Genomic DNA, 19829 nt, shown 5'->3' with positions numbered 1-19829 from the left:
TTCATGGCAATGTACACACACACACACACACATACACGCACGCACACGCGCACACACACACACACACATACACGCACACATGCACGCACAGACATGAACAACGACGCAGACACGCATGCAAATACACACATACTCATAAGTATGCACATGTACACTCATACAAACATCTCTACACGGTATAGGTGTGTTTGTGTGTACGTGTTTCTCTCATAGGCCTTTTGGTAGTGTTCAACACGTAACTAAACACTTCAAAGTGTTCAACACGTAACTCAGTATTTTTAGGAAAGCATACATTTAGAGGCCTGTGGTTTGGATCCATCCAGTAGATCAAACGACAGCCTTAAGGCCACCATCTTTTTTTTCTTTTAGAATAACAAAAACAAAACAAACAAACAAACAAAAAAAAAAGAAAACTTTTTTTTTTGGGAAACTTAATGTGCCAGTGTCTCTACTCTTTTTTACTCTTCATACCCCAAAGTAATAATAATAATAACAAGAAAGGAAAAAAAACAAAAAAAAAAAAAGAAACAAAAAAGAAAAAATCTAGTGCCATTTTTATTTTTCATTCTTTTCGGAAAAAGATGTTTATGTATTTTTTTTTTATAGTTTTTTTTGTTGTTGTCAGGTTTTTTTGTGTGTCGTCGTCGTCGTGGTACTTATCCGTCAGAGACGTGCATTCGCATGTGGTCGTTGAACTGCTCAATTTGGTCGAACTTGGCGGGGCACACGGAACACACGTAGGTGGTCCCTTCCTGGCCGCCGCCCTCCGAGGTCACGCCCACTCCTGCTCCGGCTCCGCCCCCCACCACCACCGCCGGCATCGCCAGGGCAACCACGCTGCCGGCTCCCGGCTCGGACGCGGCCATGGGCATGGGAACGGAGACCGGACCTCCTCCACCGCCTCCTCCTCCGCCTCCTCCTCCTCCTCCTCCTCCTCCTCCTCCTCCGCCTCCTCCTCCTCCTCCGCCTCCTCCCCCGCCTCCTCCACCCCCCGCGGAGGCCGAGAGGCTCAAGGCGACCGCTCCTCCGGTGCTGTGCAGCGTCATGTGCCGCTCCAGCAGGGTCTTGTGGGAGAACTTCTTCTTGCAGATGTAGCACTCATAGGACTTCTCGCCGCGGTGCAGCCGCATGTGCACGTTCAGGGAGCTCTTCTGCGTGAAGCGCTTGTTGCAGATGCTGCACTGGTAGGCGCGCACGCCCGTGTGCGTCACCATGTGCTTGATGAGGTAATCCTTCAGCGAGAAGGATCGCCAGCAGATGCTGCACTGGTGTGGCTTCTCACCTGCAGGGGGCGACACACACAAGAGCAAGAGGGCGTTAGAGGAGGGGCGACACACACAAGAGCAAGAGGGCGTAACATTTACATTTACATTTACAATTACATTTACATTACATTACATGCAGCGTGGCTACATGAGTAGAGCTCCGGACTCATGATCGGAGGAAAACCGGTTCGAGCCCCGGTCAAGGCTGCTGTCAGAAAGTGGTGTTGTTGTCCAGCAGGGGGCACTCTGTCCTCTGGACTTGCCAGTAACAATGCCCCTGTTACGGTGATAGGGACACCGTACACCTGCGAGTGCCGTCCTTCGGATGAGACGCTAAACCGAGGTCCTGACTGAATTAGGTCGTTAAAGAACCCAGGACGCCTATCGCAAAGAGTAGGGGGTTCCCCGACGTTCCTGGCCAAATTCCCAATCAGGTCTCTGACATCAAGGCCACCTAATCATCCCTTCCCCTTAATTGACTGATATCAATCCCTGTCTCCTGAGCCGTTCAGCCATTGTGTAGTAGTGTGATGTGTGCCTGGTGCCAGTGTATGGCAGCCATTGAGCCTGCGTAGCCCAAGGTCGGGTGCTACCAGTGGTGGTGAAGGAGACAATTTACACCCTACATTGTAAAGCGCTTTGAGTGTCTAGAAAAGCACTATATAAATGCAATAAATTATTATTATTATTATTATTATTTTACATTTATATTTACATTTACATTTACATTTAGTCATTTATCAGACACTTTTATCCAAGACAATAATAAGGAACGAGGCGGTAACTGCTCGAGCGAAGGACAGCACACCGCCCCCCAGAGGAATGAAGCGGTAACTGCTAGAGCGAAGGACAGCACACCGCCCTCCAGAGGAACGAGGCGGTAACTGCTAGAGCGAAGGACAGCACACCGCCCTCCAGAGGAACGAGGTGGTAACTGCTAGAGCGAAGGACAGCAGCTTGGAATCAGAGTTATTTGTTTCAGTTTTTAACTCTATAATTAATAAATTGTGATATATTGTGATAAAAGCAGATGTTTGTACTGGACTCCGGGTCTAACTGCATATTAAACACATTTTGCAATTATGCCACAATAATGTGGAACGCCCTACCCACAGCCGTAAAGGAATGTGAATCCCTACCCTCCTTCAAAACCGCTCTCAACGAGCGCCTATGGGTGGCTGCAATTAGAAACCCCCCCTCTCTTGTCTCAGCTCTTGTCTCTTGTCTCAGCTCTTGGCTCTTGTCTCAGCTCTTGTCTCTTGTCTCAGATCTTGTCTCTTGTCTCAGCTCTTGTCTCAGCTCTTGTCTCAACCTCTTGTCTCTTGTCTCAGCTCTTGTCTCTTGTCTCTTGTCTCAGCTCTTGTCTCTTGTCTCAGCTCTTGTCTCTTGTCTCAGCTCTTGTCTCTTGTCTCAGCTCTTGTCTCAGCTCTTGTCTCTTGTCTCTTGTCTCAGCTCTTGTCTCTTGTCTCAGCTCTTGTCTCTTGTCTCTTGTCTCAGCTCTTGTCTCTTGTCTCTTGTCTCAGCTCTTGTCTCAGCTCTTGTCTCTTGTCTCAGCTCTTGTCTCTTGTCTCAGCTCTTGTCTCAGTTCTTGTCTCTTGTCTCTTGTCTCAGCTCTTGTCTCTTGTCTCAGCTCTTGTCTCAGCTCTTGTCTCTTGTCTCTTGTCTCAGCTCTTGTCTCTTGTCTCAGCACTTGTCTCTTGTCTCAGCTCTTGTCTCTTGTCTCAGCTCTTGTCTCTTGTCTCAGCTCTTGTCTCAGTTCTTGTCTCTTGTCTCAGATCTTGTCTCAGCTCTTGTCTCTTGTCTCAGCTCTTGTCTCTTGTCTCAGCTCTTGTCTCTTGTCTCTTGTCTCAGCTCTTGTCTCTTGTCTCAGCTCTTGTCTCTTGTCTCAGCTCTTGTCTCTTGTCTCAGCTCTTGTCTCTTGTCTCTTGTCTCAGCTCTTGTCTCAGCTCTTGTCTCTTGTCTCAGCTCTTGTCTCTTGTCTCTTGTCTCAGCACTTGTCTCTTGTCTCAGCACTTGTCTCAGCCTTTGTCTCTTGTCTCTTGTCTCAGCTCTTGTCTCAGCTCTTGTCTCTTGTCTCAGCTCTTGTCTCAGCTCTTGTCTCTTGTCTCAGCTCTTGTCTCTTGTCTCAGCTCTTGTCTCTTGTCTCTTGTCTCTTGTCTCAGCTCTTGTCTCTTGTCTCAGCTCTTGTCTCTTGTCTCTTGTCTCAGCTCTTGTCTCTTGTCTCAGCTCTTGTCTCAGCTCTTGTCTCAGCTCTTGTCTCTTGTCTCAGCTCTTGTCTCTTGTCTCAGCTCTTGTCTCAGCTCTTGTCTCAGCTCTTGTCTCAGCTCTTGTCTCTTGTCTCTTGTCTCAGCTATTGTCTCTTGTCTCAGCTATTGTCTCTTGTCTCAGCTCTTGTCTCTTGTCTCAGCTATTGTCTCTTGTCTCTTGTCTCAGCTATTGTCTCTTGTCTCAGCTCTTGTCTCTTGTCTCAGCTCTTGTCTCTTGTCTCTTGTCTCAGCTCTTGTCTCTTGTCTCAGCTCTTGTCTCTTGTCTCAGCACTTGTCTCAACTCTTGTCTCTTGTCTCAGCTCTTGTCTCTTGTCTCAGCTCTTGTCTCTTGTCTCAGCTCTTGTCTCAGTTCTTGTCTCTTGTCTCAGCTCTTGTCTCTTGTCTCAGCTCTTGTCTCTTGTCTCAGCTCTTGTCTCTTGTCTCAGTTCTTGTCTCTTGTCTCTTGTCTCAGCTCTTGTCTCTTGTCTCTTGTCTCAGCTCTTGTCTCTTGTCTCAGCTCTTGTCTCTTGTCTCAGTTCTTGTCTCTTGTCTCTTGTCTCAGCTCTTGTCTCTTGTCTCTTGTCTCAGCTCTTGTCTCTTGTCTCAGTTCTTGTCTCTTGTCTCAGCTCTTGTCTCTTGTCTCTTGTCTCAGCTCTTGTCTCTTGTCTCAGCTCTTGTCTCTTGTCTCAGCTCTTGTCTCAGCTCTTGTCTCTTGTCTCAGCTCTTGTCTCTTGTCTCAGCTCTTGTCTCTTGTCTCAGTTCTTGTCTCTTGTCTCTTGTCCCAGTTCGTGTCTCAGCTCTTGTCTCTTGTCTCAGTTCTTGTCTCAGCTCTTGTCTCTTGTCTCAGCTCTTGTCTCTTGTCTCAGTTCTTGTCTCTTGTCTCTTGTCCCAGTTCGTGTCTCAGCTCTTGTCTCTTGTCTCAGTTCTTGTCTCAGCTCTTGTCTCTTGTCCCAGCTCTTGTCTCTTGTCTCAGTTCTTGTCTCTTGTCTCTTGTCCCAGTTCGTGTCTCTTGTCTCTTGTCTCAGATCTTGTCTCAGCTCTTGTCTCTTGTCTCAGCTCTTGTCTCTTGTCTCAGCTCTTGTCTCAGCTCTTGTCTCTTGTCTCAGTTCTTGTCTCTTGTCTCTTGTCCCAGTTCGTGTCTCTTGTCTCAGCACTTGACCCAGCTCTTGTCTCAGCACTAAGGTCTAACGGTTCTAAAAAAGGGTCAAACCTCAACAATATTTGTTACACAATAGCATACATAGTCCATTGTATCAAGCTCAACTCTGCAAGTGGAGGATAATAGGCCCACAAAGAACAGACTCGGGTCAAAGGTCATCTTGGTCAGCAGTAGGTTACCTCATACGGGCGGGCGACTTAAATAGCGGGCTAATTTTAGAGAACTCCTTCTGTATAAAAGGAGGAAACAAACGGAGAGCTAGATTTCTGTCCGGGAGATTTCGGTCGGGTTCGGGAGAAGGGCCAGAGGTCAGGGGTCAGGACGTTGCTATGGGTGATGTGACACTGACCTACCTCTCTGACCTGTCCTCTGTTTGCTAAGTCCATGAATGTAACGTAATTCTAGTAAGTGGTTCTGTTTGTTAATGATAAGTGTAACTTAGTTCTCTGTGTGTCTCTGGGTGTCAACTGACTCAGGTCCTCAAATACTCGAATCCTTCTTCTCTTCATGATGTTATTCGTCTCAAAGGAGATTGTTTATATCCTACCTAAGCTCACAACGCCTGCACCTGTCGCCCCAGCCTTTTAACTGTAATTAGTCTGTTCTGCTTCATGTATTTGGTTGTTTGTTTGATGTGTGTTTCAATGAATCCCCTTACCTCTGTGATGTATGTATCTTCTGTCTCTTACCTCTGTGATGTATGTATCGTCTGTCTCTTACCTCTGTGATGTATGTATCGTCTGTCTCTTACCTCTGTGATGTATGTATCTTCTGTCTCTTACCTCTGTGATGTATGTATCATCTGTCTATCTATAATACTAGTAGGGCTGACCCCTATTAGTCGAATAGTCGAAATAATCGATCGAAAGGAGCCATAGTCGACTGCCAACCTCTTAGTCGAATGCAAAAAAATATATATAATAATAATAATTATTTTTTTTGTTTTGTTTTATCATTCTTTCCAAAAGAAAAGAGTCATAGAAGCGTGGCTAACGCTAATGGCACACATACCAGAGGCTAACTGCCTATGAAAACAGGCACAGAGGCACTGAAAGAGGATTTCACCCATCTAATGAACACACTAGACTAGATATCAAGATGTATCCATCAGTGGACCAATTGCATGCTTTCGCAGTGTTTCGCATGCTGCTTCAACATGAAAGGCTGCTAACGCTGATGTCCATGGCACTAAATACAAGGTTAATAACTGGTTAATAACTGGTTAATACAGTCTGCTGTCTATTGTTTGTTGTACTATCCCTGTAAAATGTCCTTTGTAAATTGCTAATGTCTTGACTTTACAACATTTTGGCAAATGCAGCGTTACATCAAATGCAAATGGTAATGGCTAAACTGCTCAAAATAACACAATAACACCTGAAACAGTACAGTAGTCTTAAAGCTGCAGTCTAATGGATGTTTTCATGTGTTGCTACTGTATGAACATGTTTTTCTTTTGTCTGTGGATCCTAGGAAGACTAACTGCAGTGTATTCAATTCATGTGGATCCTTCAATATGCCTCATAGATGGAAAGTAAACCTGCGAGAATATTCTTAGCTCACCATAACTCAAAATACAGGTGCACTTCTACTCCAAGAGTTTATAAATATAACAAATGTAAACAAACCCAAACAGCCTCAAAATGGCGACGGTGTCTGGACAGAGGACAACGTTGCAACCACCATTCTCTTCTATACTGTATGCCGATGATATACCGGTAATGGAGTAATGGAACTACCTGCTTCAACATGAAACTACCTGCTTCAACTTTAAACTACCTGCAACACGAAACTACCTGCTTCGACATGAAACTACCTGCTTCCACTTGAAACTACCTGCTTCCACTTGAAACTACCTGCTTCAACTTGAAACGACCTGCTACCTGCTTCCACTTGAAACGACCTGCTTCAACTTGAAACTACCTGCTTCAACTTGAAACTACCTGCTTCCACTTGAAACTACCTGCTTCAACATGAAACTACCTGCTTCAACTTGAAACTACCTGCAACATGAAACTACCTGCTTCAACTTGAAACTACCTGCAACATGAAACTACCTGCTTCAATATGAAACTACCTGCTTCAACTTGAAACTACCTGCAACATGAAACAACCTGCTTCAATATGAAACTACCTGCTTCAACATGAAACTACCTGCTTCAATATGAAACTACCTGCTTCAACTTGAAACTACCTGCTTCAATATGAAACTACCTGCTTCAATATGAAACTACCTGCTTCAACTTGAAACTACCTGCTTCAATATGAAACTACCTGCTTCAATATGAAACTACCTGCAACATGAAACAACCTGCTTCGATATGAAACTACCTGCTTCAACATGAAACGACCTGCTTCAACTTGAAACTACCTGCTTCAACATGAAACTACCTGCAACATGAAACAACCTGCTTCGATATGAAACTAGCTGCTTCAACATGAAACTACCTGCTTCAACATGAAACTACCTGCAACATGAAACAACCTGCTTCGATATGAAACTAGCTGCTTCAACATGAAACGACCTGCTTCAACATGAAACTACCTGCAACATGAAACAACCTGCTTCGATATGAAACTACCTGCTTCAATATGAAACTACCTGCTTCAACATGAAACTACCTGCAACATGAAACTACCTGCTTCAACATGAAACTACCTGCTTCAATATGAAACTACCTGCTTCAATATGAAACTACCTGCTTCAACTACCTGCTTCGATATGAAACTACCTGCTTCAATATGAAACTACCTGCTTCAACTTGAAACGACCTGCTTCAATATGAAACTACCTGCTTCAATATGAAACTACCTGCTTCAACATGAAACTACCTGCTTCAATATGAAACTACCTGCTTCAACATGAAACTACCTGCTTCAACATGAAACTACCTGCTTCAACATGAAACTACCTGCTTCAACTTGAAACTACCTGCTTCGATATGAAACTACCTGCTTCGATATGAAACTACCTGCTTCGTTAACGACCTGCTTCAACATGAAACTACCTGCTTCAATATGAAACTACCTGCTTCAACATGAAACTACCTGCTTCAATATGAAACTACCTGCTTCCACTTGAAACTACCTGCTTCAACTTGAAACTACCTGCTTCAACATGAAACTACCTGCTTCAATATGAAACTACCTGCTTCCACTTGAAACTACCTGATTCAACATGAAACTACCTGCTTCATGAAACTACCTGCTTCCACTTGAAACTACCTGCTTCAACATGAAACTACCTACTTCAATATGAAACTACCTGCTTCAACTTGAAACTACCTGCTTCAACATGAAACGACCTGCTTCAATATGAAACTACCTGCTTCAATATGAAACTACCTGCTTCAACATGAAACTACCTGCTTCAACTTGAAACTACCTGCTTCAACATGAAACGACCTGCTTCAATATGAAACTACCTGCTTCAATATAAAACGACCTGCTTCAACATGAAACTACCTGCTTCAAAACTACCTGCTTCAATATGAAACTACCTGCTTCAACATGAAACTACCTGCTTCAACATGAAACTACCTGCTTCGATATGAAACTACCTGCAACATGAAACTACCTGCTTCAACATGAAACTACCTGCTTCAACATAAAACTACCTGCTTCATGAAACTACCTGCTTCAACATGAAACTACCTGCTTCGATATAAAACTACCTGCTTCAATATGAAACTACCTGCTTCAACTTGAAATGACCTGCTTCAATATGAAACTACCTGCTTCAACATGAAACTACCTGCTTCAATATGAAACTACCTGCTTCAATATGAAACTACCTGCTTCATGAAACTACCTGCTTCAACATGAAACTACCTGCTTCAACATGAAACTATACCTGCTTCAATATGAAACTACCTGCTTCATGAAACTACCTGCTTCAACATGAAACTACCTGCTTCAACATGAAACTACCTGCTTCAATATGAAACTACCTGCTTCAATATGAAACTACCTGCTTCAACTTGAAACGACCTGCTTCAATATGAAACTACCTGCTTCAACTTGAAACGACCTGCTTCAATATGAAACTACCTGCTTCAATATGAAACGATCTGCTTCAACTTGAAACTACCTGCTTCAATATGAAACTACCTGCTTCAACTTGAAACGACCTGCTTCAATATGAAACTACCTGCTTCTATATGAAACTACCTGCTTCAACTTGAAACGACCTGCTTCAACATGAAACTACCTGCTTCAACATGGAACTACCTGCTTCAATATGAAACTACCTGCTTCAACATGAAACTACCTGCTTCCACTTGAAACTACCTACTTCCACTTGAAACTACCTGCTTCAACATGAAACTACCCGCTTCAATATGAAACTACCTGCTTCGATATGAAACTACCTGCTTCAACTTGAAACTACCTGCTTCAACACGAAACTACCTGCTTCAACTTGAAACGACCTGCTTCAATATGAAACTACCTGCTTCAATATGAAACTACCTACTTCAATATGAAACTACCTGCAACATGAAACTACCTGCTTCAACATGAAACTACCTGCTTCAATATGAAACGACCTACTTCAATATGAAACTACCTGCAACATGAAACTACCTGCTTCAATATGAAACTACCTGCAATATGAAACTACCTGCTTCAATATGAAACTACCTGCTTCAATATGAAACTACCTGCTTCAACATGAAACTACCTGCTTCGATATGAAACTACCTGCTTCGATATGAAACTACCTGCTTCAATATGAAACTACCTGCTTCAACATTGCCTGTGGTGCTTTTTTCAAGGTTTTTAGTGAGTTGTTCCTTACCTTCGCGTGGGGTATATCTGGGAGTGTTGCATTCATTTATTTATTTTACATTTTATTTTGGATTTCATGGTGTTCTTGTTTTGTTCTTGATTTATTGTGATGTTTCTTCTTGACCTGTTTAAAGAAGACGTGTCCGGCCCATGGGGACATTAACGTGTGCTGTCGGGCCTTACAAATACATTTGATTTGAATATGAAACTACCTGCGTCGACGTCACAAGCACACGTCCCGTTCGTCATTCATGTTGTGAAAACTGTCACCACTGTTATTACTGTCGCATGTCCAGCCTATCACTACAGCTGTTATTGCTGCATTTGAAAGTATGATCTCCGACCACTGTGTGTCGACTTGCAACTGTCTTAGCTGATTTCTTTGTTGTTTCTTCTATCTTACTATATTAGGCATGAATTTTCTGATAAACCGCGTCTTCGCTTGGTGAAGCTCGTCGTCGCTGAAAACGAGGGCGACCTTGGGTGCTTCACGAGTTCAAACAAAGGTTCCAAATAAACAATAAACAATGATAATAACACTCAACTGACCCCCGGTCCTAAATCAGTCACCCTGGTCGCGGTCCTAAATCAGTCACCCTGGTCGCGGTCCTAAATCAGTCACCCTGGTCCCGGTCCTAAACCAGTCCCCCTGGTCGCGGTCCTAAACCAGTCACCCTGGTCGCGGTCCTAAACCAGTCACCTTGGTCGCGGTCCTAAATCAGTCACCCTGGTCGCGCTCCTAAACCAGTCACCCTGGTCGCGGTCCTAAATCAGTCACCCTGGTCGCGCTCCTAAACCAGTCACCTTGGTCGCGGTCCTAAACCAGTCCCCCTGGTCGCGGTCCTAAATCAGTCACCCTGGTCGCGGTCCTAAACCAGTCCCCCTGGTCGCGGTCCTAAACCAGTCACCCTGGTCGCGGTCCTAAATCAGTCACCCTGGTCGCGCTCCTAAACCAGTCCCCCTGTACTCATCTAAGGGCTCTCTGAGGCGCGGCCCTGACAGAGCGGACGGTACTCACCAGTATGCACGAACATGTGTTTGACGTAGTTCTGTTTGGCAGTAAAGGTCTTACTGCACAGCGTGCACACGTAGGGCTTCTTCTCGCCGCTCAGCATCTGCTGCTGCTGCTGCTGGGCGGCCAGCTGGTGCGCCGTGAGCCCCCCGGGGTACGTCGACATGGGGGGCGCAGGCCCGCCGCCCCCGAACCCGGCCTGCTGGCCCCCCCCCATGGGCTGCGGCAGGCTGAACAGGAAGGGCTTGTTGTCGCCCCCCCCCGGCGGGTTGGCGAACAGCGTGGGCATGAAGCTGCCCCCGGCGGCCTGGGCGTTGTGGTTGCCGGTCATGGTGAGGGGCATCCTCATGGAGTCCGCCTGGCGGGGCATGTAGTGCTGCGCGGCGCTCGCCATGTACTGAGAGATCACCGGGTTGTTGGAGAGCTGCGGCTCTCCCATCGGGTCGCCGCGGGGGGAGACCGCCCCGCCGTCCTCCGTCTTCTGGACCTGCTCGGGGGACGAGTCGTCCACCTCGATCTGACCCCCGTCGGCCGCGTGCCCCTCGCCGCTGCCCTCGCGGCCGAAGCCCAGCAGGTACTGCTGCTGGTCCAGGGAGTCCGGCTCGGTGCCGATGGAGGAGCTGACCCCCGAATCGAAGCTCTCGCCCTTGGGCTCGCTCTCCACGCCCTCCGCGGCGTGGTGGTCCGCCCCCCCCTCCTCCCGCCCCGTGCACTCGCCCATGGCCTCGTAGCAGCCGTACTCGTCGTCCGCCGCCTCCTGCTTGATGTGCACGACGCCGCCGGTGTGGATGCGCACCGGGCGCGGCTGCTTGCGGCAGTGTCCTCCGCTGGACTCCGTGGAGAGGAAGCGCTCCATCTGCTGGGACCTCTCGTGGATGCGCGTGATCCACGGCGGGTCCTGCTGGTGGGCCTGCTGGTCATTCTTCTGCGCGGCGGCGGCGGCGAGCGTCGGGTCGTAGTTCGCCGCCGTCGCCGACACGGCGCCGCCGACGTAGAGGGAGCGCTCGCGCGTGCCGTTCTGCAACGAGAGGCCGGGGTAGGAGTACAGCGAGGTGTAGGCGCGCTCCACGCTCTGCTGCGACGCCGCTTGCATGTAACCCGACTCGGCGTCGCTGCTGGGCCCCGACGTGCCCGACTCGGGCGTCCCCCGCGGCGTGTCCTGGCCCGAGTCGCCCCCCCCGGGGGCCGCGCCGGGGAACCCCCCCGAACCGCCGGCCAGGCCCACGTTCTGCGACACGATGCGCGTGCATTCGTCGATGACCGTCTTGATCTGGAGAATGCTGGCGGCGGTCAGGATCTGCAGGGCCTCGGACTGAGACACCCGCAGGATCCCGCTGTACATAAAGTCTATCAGCTTCTGGATGGACTGCACGGAGACCACGGAGGGGATCTCGATGTCGCTGTAGCCCAAGAGCAGCTTGTCCTGGAAGAAGGGGCTCCCTGCAGCCAGCACGCACCGGTGAGCTCGCAGCATGCTGCCATGGATACGGACCGTCACGTCACAGAAGTGCCCACGGTTGCGCTGTTCATTGAGGGTCTCGAGTACAGAATTGCTGAAGTTGTGGAGATTGATGTTGTGAATGCGCTCGGTCATCCCCTTGCATCTGATGTCACCTGGAGAGGGAGAGCAGAGAGCAGAGAGACACGCGTCAGAGATACTAATGTCACCTGGAGAGAGAGAGACTAAAACTAAAACTAAGTTCAACTGGACATTTTAAGGAAGCAGTCAATGAGCTGAGAGGGAAAGCACGCCGGGCTTTCTATGCCATAAAAAGAAATATACAAACAGAAATACCAATTTGAATCTGGGTAGAATTAATTGAATGTGTTATTGAACCAATTGCACTCTATGGCAGTGAGGTGTGGGGTCCACTTACAAAACAAGACTTTACCCAATGGGACAAACACCCCATTGAGACCCTGCATGCAGAGTTCTGTAAGATTCTCCTACATGTCCAGAGGAAAACTACAAACAATGCATGCAGGGCAGAATTAGGCCGTTACCCACTAATACTAAAAATACTAAAAAGAGCAATTAACTTTTGGACACACCTAAAACAAAGTGACCCCCTCTCGTACCACTACAGTATCAAGCCCTGCAGTGCCAAGAGCTGAGGAGCAGCAGGAACACCCTTACCCAGCTGGTCCTGAGGCTGAATCCACAAACCTGCTCTCTTAACACACCCCAGGAACAGAACACATCACCAATCAGAATAAATCAAATTACTACACAGCTAAAACAAAACTACATCGCCTATTGGAAAACACAAACAAAAGCACAGAGCAAAATGCAGTGCTATCTGGCTCTAAATCGACAGTACACCATAGCAGATTATTTGAGCATGGTGACTGATCAACAACTAAAAAGAACCTTGACAAAATACAGACTGAGTGAGCACAGCCTCGCTGTTGAAAAGGGAAGGCACAGGAAAACCTGGCTTCCTGCAGAGCAAAGGCTGTGCTGTCATTGCATCCTCAGTGAGCCTGAAACAGAGTTGCACTTCCTCACCAAATGTGAAAAATATTAATATATTAGAGAAACGCATTTTAAGAAAATTTGAACTAATAACAAAAGGTTTTCTTGCACTACCAGATACAGGAAAACTATCAGTCCTACTAGGGGAGGACTCAACAAGCTGTGAGCTAGCAGCAGCCTATGTTTCAAGTTTCAAGTTTCAAGTTTCTTTAATAGTTGTCATACAGAAGTACAGAATACTTTTATACAAAATGCTTCTTACTGTTACGCTCCAGAGACTGTGCTAGACAAGATAGTATGAAATAAAATAGTATAGCATGTAAAATAGAAGTACAAAAGGTCACAGTGTTCAGTATAGACATATGTACAATGTTCGATGCAGAATAGAAGTAACTGAGTTACCATACAATATACAATATTCTATGCAATGTACTAATATACAATACTATATAGTGCAGAGCAGAAATGGGATGAGGTACAATTTAGGTACAATTTACAGTAAGGTGTACGAGTTGTAGTGCAAATCCTTTACCAATAAATATAAAGTGTAAAGTGTGTTTAGGTGATCTAAAGTGTGTAGAGTGGGTGCTGCAGTGTGTTGTTTGTTTAAGTGAGTGTGTGCGTGTGGGTGTGTGTGCTGTGTGCATTTGATGGTTGTTGCATAGTGTTTATTGTTCGTTGAGCAGCCTGATGGCCTGGGGATAGAAGCTTCTTCTGAGTCTTTCTGTGCTCGCCTTAAGACTCCGGTATCGCTTGCCTGACCGCAGTAGTTCAAAGAGGCAGTTGTTCGGGTGGCTGGAGTCCTTGATGATTCTCTTAGCCTTGCCCCTGCACCGCTTGTTGTAAATGTTCTGGAGGGTTGCTGCCTGCCATAGACTGAGGGACGGTGAGTGACAGTCACCTGACATGTTTATGCTGTAATATTTTATGTTCTATTTTATGATGATAATTTTTGTATGTACTATGACATTAATATGTGTTTTGTAATCCATGCTTATGTTATTAATCATTTGCTTTGGCAACATGTACAAGTTGCGTCATGCCAATAAAGCCATTTGAATTTAATTGAATTGAATTGAGAGAGAGAGAGAGAGAGAGACACGCGTCAGAGATACTAATGTCACCTGGAGAGAGAGAGAACAGAGAGAGAGAGAGCAGAGAGACACGCGTCAGAGATACTAATGTCACCTGGAGAGAGAGAGAACAGAGAGAGAGAGAGCAGAGAGACACGCGTCAGAGATACTAATGTCACCTGGAGAGAGAGAGAGAGAGAGAGAGAGAGAGAGAGAGAGAGAGAGAGAGAGAGAGAGACACGCGTCAGAGATACTAATGTCACCTGGAGAGAGAGAGAGAGAGAGAGAGCAGAGAGACACGCGTCAGAGATACTAATGTCACCTGGAGAGAGAGAGAGAGAGAGAGAGAGAGAGAGAGAGAGAGAGAGAGAGAGAGACACATCAGAGATACTAATGTCACCTGGAGAGAGAGAGAGAGAGAGAGAGAGAGAGAGCAGAGAGAGAGAGCGAGAGAGACACATCAGAGATACTAATGTCACCTGGAGAGAGAGAGAGCAGAAAGAGAGAGCAGAGAGAGAGAGCGAGAGAGACACATCAGATACCAATGTCACCTGGAGAAAGAGAGCAGAGAGAGAAAGAGCAGAGAGAGAGAGAGAGCGAGAGAGACACATCAGAGATACTAATGTCACCTGGAGAGAGAGAGCAGAGAGAGAGAGAGCAGAGAGAGCAGAGAGAGCGAGAGAGAGAGAGAGCAGAGAGAGCGAGAGAGACACATCAGAGATACTAATGTCACCTGGAGAGAGAGAGCAGAGAGAAAGAGAGACATCAGAGATACTAATGTCACCTGGAGAGAGAGAGAGAGAGAGAGAGAGAGAGAGAGAGAGAGAGAGAGAGAGAGACGAGGAGAGAGAGAAGAGAGAGGAGAGAGAGAGAGAGAGAGCAGAGAGAGAGAGAGAGCAGAGAGCAGAGGAGAGACATGAGATACTAATGTCACCTGGAGAGAGAGAGCAGAGAGAGAGAGCAGAGAGAGAGAGCAGAGAGAGAGAGACATCAGAGATACTAATGTCACCTGGAAAGAGAGAGAGCAGAGAGAGAGCAGAGAGAGAGAGAGCAGAGAGAGAGATACATCAGAGATACCAATGTCACCTGGAGAGAGAGAGAGAGCAGAGAGAGAGAGAGACATCAGAGATACTAATGTCACCTGGAGAGAGAGAGAGAGAGAGAGAGAGAGAGAGAGAGAGAGAGAGAGAGAGAGAGAGAGAGAGAGAGCAGAGAGAGAGAGCAGAGAGACACGCGTCAGAGATACTAATGTCACCTGGAGAGAGAGAGAGCAGAGAGAGAGAGAGAGCAGAGAGAGAGAGCAGAGAGACACGCGTCAGAGATACTAATGTCACCTGGAGAGAGAGAGAGAGCAGCGAGAGAGCAGAGAGAGAGAGCAGAGAGAGCAGAGAGAGAGAGATAGAGAGACACATCAGAGATACTAATGTCACCTGGAGAGAGAGAGAGCAGAGAGAGAGAGACATCAGAGATACTAATGTCACCTGGAGAGAGAGAGAGAGAGAGAGAGAGAGAGAGAGAGAGAGAGAGAGAGAGAGAGAGAGAGAGAGAGAGAGAGAGAGAGAGAGCAGAGAGAGAGACACATCAGATATACCAATGTCACCTGGAGAGAGGGAGAGAGAGAGAGAGAGAGAGAGAGAGAGAGAGAGAGAGAGAGAGAGAGAGAGAGAGCGAGAGAGAGAGAGAGAGACATCAGAGATACTTAAGAGAGAGCGTATTAGTTGGATGAGGACAATATTCCCAAACGAAATGGTGCATTTATATACAGTATCGATTTTATCCAAAGCGCTTTACACTTTGTTCCTCACATTTTACCCATTCACTCACACATTGAGGCACCGACGGCAGGTTAGCACTTTACAGTGCAAGGTGCCAACCTGCTCATCAGGAGCAGTTAGGGGTTAAGTGTCTTGCTCAAGGACACTTCGACATGCTGCCCGGGAGGAGGGGGAATCGAACCGGCAACCTCAACTGCCAGACAACTGCTCTACCTCCCGAGCCACTGTTGCCCAAACTATAATACATAATGAAACTATAATATATAATGAAACTATAATCTATAATACAACTATAATACATAATGAAACTATAATATATAATGAAACTATAATCTATAATACAACTATAATACATAATGAAACTATAATATATAATGAAACTATAATCTTTAATACAACTATAATACATAATGAAACTATAATATATAATGAAACTATAATCTATAATACAACTATAATACATAATGAAACTATAATACATAATGAAACTATAATCTATAATACAACTATAATACATAATGAAACTATAATCTATAATACAACTATAATCTATAATGAAACTATAATATATAATGAAACAATAATACATAATGAAACTATAATCTATAATGAAACTATAATACATAATGAAACTATAATCTAATGAAACTATAATACATAATGAAACTATAATCTATAATGAAACTATAATACATAATGAAACTATAATCTAATGAAACTATAATACATAATGAAACTATAATCTATAATGAAACTATAATACATAATGAAACTATAATCTAATGAAACTATAATACATAATGAAACTATAATCTAATTAAACTATAATACATAATGAAACTATAATCTATAATGAAACTATAATACATAATGAAACTATAATCTATAATGAAACTATAATACATAATGAAACCATAATCTATAATGAAACTAATACATAATGAAACTATAATCTATAATGAAACTAATACATAATGAAACTATAATATATAATGAAACTATAATCTATAATACAACTATAATCTATAATGAAACTATAATACATAATGAAACTAGAATACATAATGAAACTATAATATATAATGAAACTGTAATATATAATGAAACTATAATATATAATGAAACTATAATACATAATGAAACTATAATATATAATGAAACTATAATACATAATGAAACTATAATATATAATGAAACTATAATACATAATGAAACTATGATCTACAATCAAACTATGCTCTATAATCAAACTATAATACATAATGAAACTAGAATACATAATGAAACTATAATATATAATGAAACTATAATATATAATGAAACTATAATACATAATGAAACTATAATATATAATGAAACTATAATACATAATGAAACTATAATATATAATGAAACTATAATACATAATGAAACTATAATACATAATGAAACTATAATCTATAATGAAACTATGATCTACAATCAAACTATGCTCTATAATGAAACTATAATCTATAATGAAACTATGATCTATAATAAAACTATGATCTATAATAAAACTATAACCGTTTATTTTCCCACTCATTATTGTACATGGTTGTGTATTATCTCTATTTTCTCTCCTTTATCTTTCATCTATTTTCTTGTATTTTTCCTATCTATCAAATGTCTATTGTCTCTATTGGCTAGATGTGTTTTTGTTTAAAAGGTGCTATAGGAATACAAAATACATTTATTTCATGATTTTTGTTTGGATCTTGTCTCACACACACCTGTCTCACACACTGTCACACACACACACACACACACACACACACACACACACCTGTCTCATACACACACACCTGTCTCACACACTGTCTCACAAACACACACACACACACCTGTCTCACACACACCTGTCTCACACACAGCTGTCTCACACACCTGTCTCACACACAGCTGTCTCACACACCTGTCTCACACACACACACACACACACACACACACACACACACATACACACACACACACCTGTCTCACACACACACCTGTCTCACACACACCTATCACACACACACCTGTCTCACACACACACCTGTCACACACACACCTGTCTCACACACAGCCATCTCACATGTTTCTTCAGTGCTTGTTTCTTTTTGTATAGCGATGAAAAAGCCAAACATCGCTGCTTCTCTGCTGCTTCTTCGAGCCGCCAGGTCTCTTAAAGGTCTGTGTGGAGGGGCCCGAGAGGGCCAGGGGGCCTGCTTCTGCTGAGGGGCCCGAGAGGGGCCAGGGGGCCTGCTTCTGCTGAGGAGCCAGAGAGGGCCAGGGGGCCTGCTTCTGCTGAGGGGCCAGAGAGGGCCAGGGGGCCTGCTTCTGCTGAGGGGCCAGAGAGGGTCAGGGGGCCTGCTTCTGCTGAGGAGCCAGAGAGGGCCAGGGGGCCTGCTTCTGCTGAGGAGCCAGAGAGGGCCAGGGGGCCTGCTTCTGCTGAGGAGCCAGAGAGGGTCAGGGGGCCTGCTTCTGCTGAGGAGCCAGAGAGGGTCAGGGGGCCTGCTTCTGCTGAGGAGCCAGAGAGGGTCAGGGGGCCTGCTTCTGCTGAGGGGCCAGAGAGGGTCAGGGGGCCTGCTTCTGCTGAGGAGCCAGAGAGGGCCAGGGGGCCTGCTTCTGCTGAGGAGCCAGAGAGGGTCAGGGGGCCTGCTTCTGCTGAGGAGCCAGAGAGGGCCAGGGGGCCTGCTTCTGCTGAGGGGCCCGAGAGGGTCAGGGGGCCTGCTTCTGCTGAGGAGCCAGAGAGGGCCAGGGGGCCTGCTTCTGCTGAGGAGCCAGAGAGGGCCAGGGGGCCTGCTTCTGCTGAGGAGCCAGAGAGGGCCAGGGGGCCTGCTTCTGCTGAGGAGCCAGAGAGGGCCAGGGGGCCTGCTTCTGCTGAGGGGCCAGAGAGGGCCAGGGGGCCTGCTTCTGCTGAGGAGCCAGAGAGGGTCAGGGGGCCTGCTTCTGCTGAGGGGCCAGAGAGGGCCAGGGGGCCTGCTTCTGCTGAGGAGCCAGAGAGGGTCAGGGGGCCTGCTTCTGCTGAGGAGCCAGAGAGGGCCAGGGGGCCTGCTTCTGCTGAGGAGCCAGAGAGGGTCAGGGGGCCTGCTTCTGCTGAGGGGCCAGAGAGGGTCAGGGGGCCTGCTTCTGCTGAGGGGCCCGAGAGGGTCGGGCGGCCTGCTTCTGCTGAGGGGCCAGAGAGGGCCAGGGGGCCTGCTTCTGCTGAGGGGCCCGAGAGGGTCAGGGCCCCTGCTTCTGCTGAGGGCCCCTCACTACACGAGCAGCAGCTCAGCTTTAATGAGCTGCCTGGGGCCCCTGGCTCTCAGTTTATAAATATAGTCAACTTGACAGACTTTCCACTTGTTCTGTGGCCTCAGCCCCTCTTTCTCTAATAGGGTAATAGTAGAAAGACATAAATATTATAGGCAATAGAATTATTAAAATATGAGGGAAATAAACAGTGAAAAAACAAAGATGCAGATGAGGGTCTGTGTGCCCTATCGGTTATATTATACATTACAATAAATATACTATGAGTGAGAGTAAAAGTAAACAGTATACATACTGTAAGGTGCAGTATACACAAGGTAGTCTAACTGGCATGATATATGTCATACGTTGTAGTCTGTACCTGTGCCTCATTAGTCAATTAATAGTGTCTCTTCTATTAGTCAACTAATCAGTTATAGTGTCTCTTCTATTAGTCAACTAATGGTACATACAGCATTATTGCACATGCTATGATACAGAGTTATATGGGTTATATTCAGGTGTATGTTGTAGTAGGTATATAGAAATATGGAGCATGCTTATAAGAACTGGTCACATGAGCAGCAGTGGAGTCCATGAGTCCTAATGATTCTAAAACAGGACGAGATCCATTGCTTACAGGAAGGAATAAATCACATGAGTCTCCGATGTGAAAACACGAGGCGCTGTGCATTTAACTGAAGCCTTGGAATCAGAACATACAGCCCCCGCACCTCGAGACCGGACGGACGGACGGACGGGGGGGGGGGGTCACAGAAGAGGAGCGGATCTGTATTTACT

The 19829-nt window shown here is 45.8% G+C and overlaps 1 protein-coding gene across 1 annotated transcript in view; it reads right to left on the bottom strand.

Annotated features, from left to right (window-relative positions):
- Positions 1 to 553: 553 nt before the first annotated feature.
- zbtb20 (zinc finger and BTB domain containing 20) overlaps positions 554 to 19829 on the bottom strand; it is a 151601-nt gene continuing 132325 nt past the window's right edge. Inside the window, exons 3-4 of the mRNA XM_084319718.1 lie at positions 10477 to 12084; positions 554 to 1282 (exon numbers count right to left, since the gene is read on the bottom strand). Of these exons, the coding sequence (XP_084175844.1) occupies positions 657 to 1282; positions 10477 to 12064 (2214 nt within the window). The 5' untranslated portion in view covers positions 12065 to 12084 and the 3' untranslated portion in view covers positions 554 to 656. The remainder of the gene's footprint in view (positions 1283 to 10476; positions 12085 to 19829) is intronic.

This window comes from Notolepis coatsorum, assembly GCF_963971535.1.
Source record: "Notolepis coatsorum genome assembly, chromosome: 8".
Lineage (NCBI taxonomy): Eukaryota > Metazoa > Chordata > Actinopteri > Aulopiformes > Paralepididae > Notolepis > Notolepis coatsorum.
This window is presented reverse-complemented; position numbering and strand designations above follow the sequence as displayed.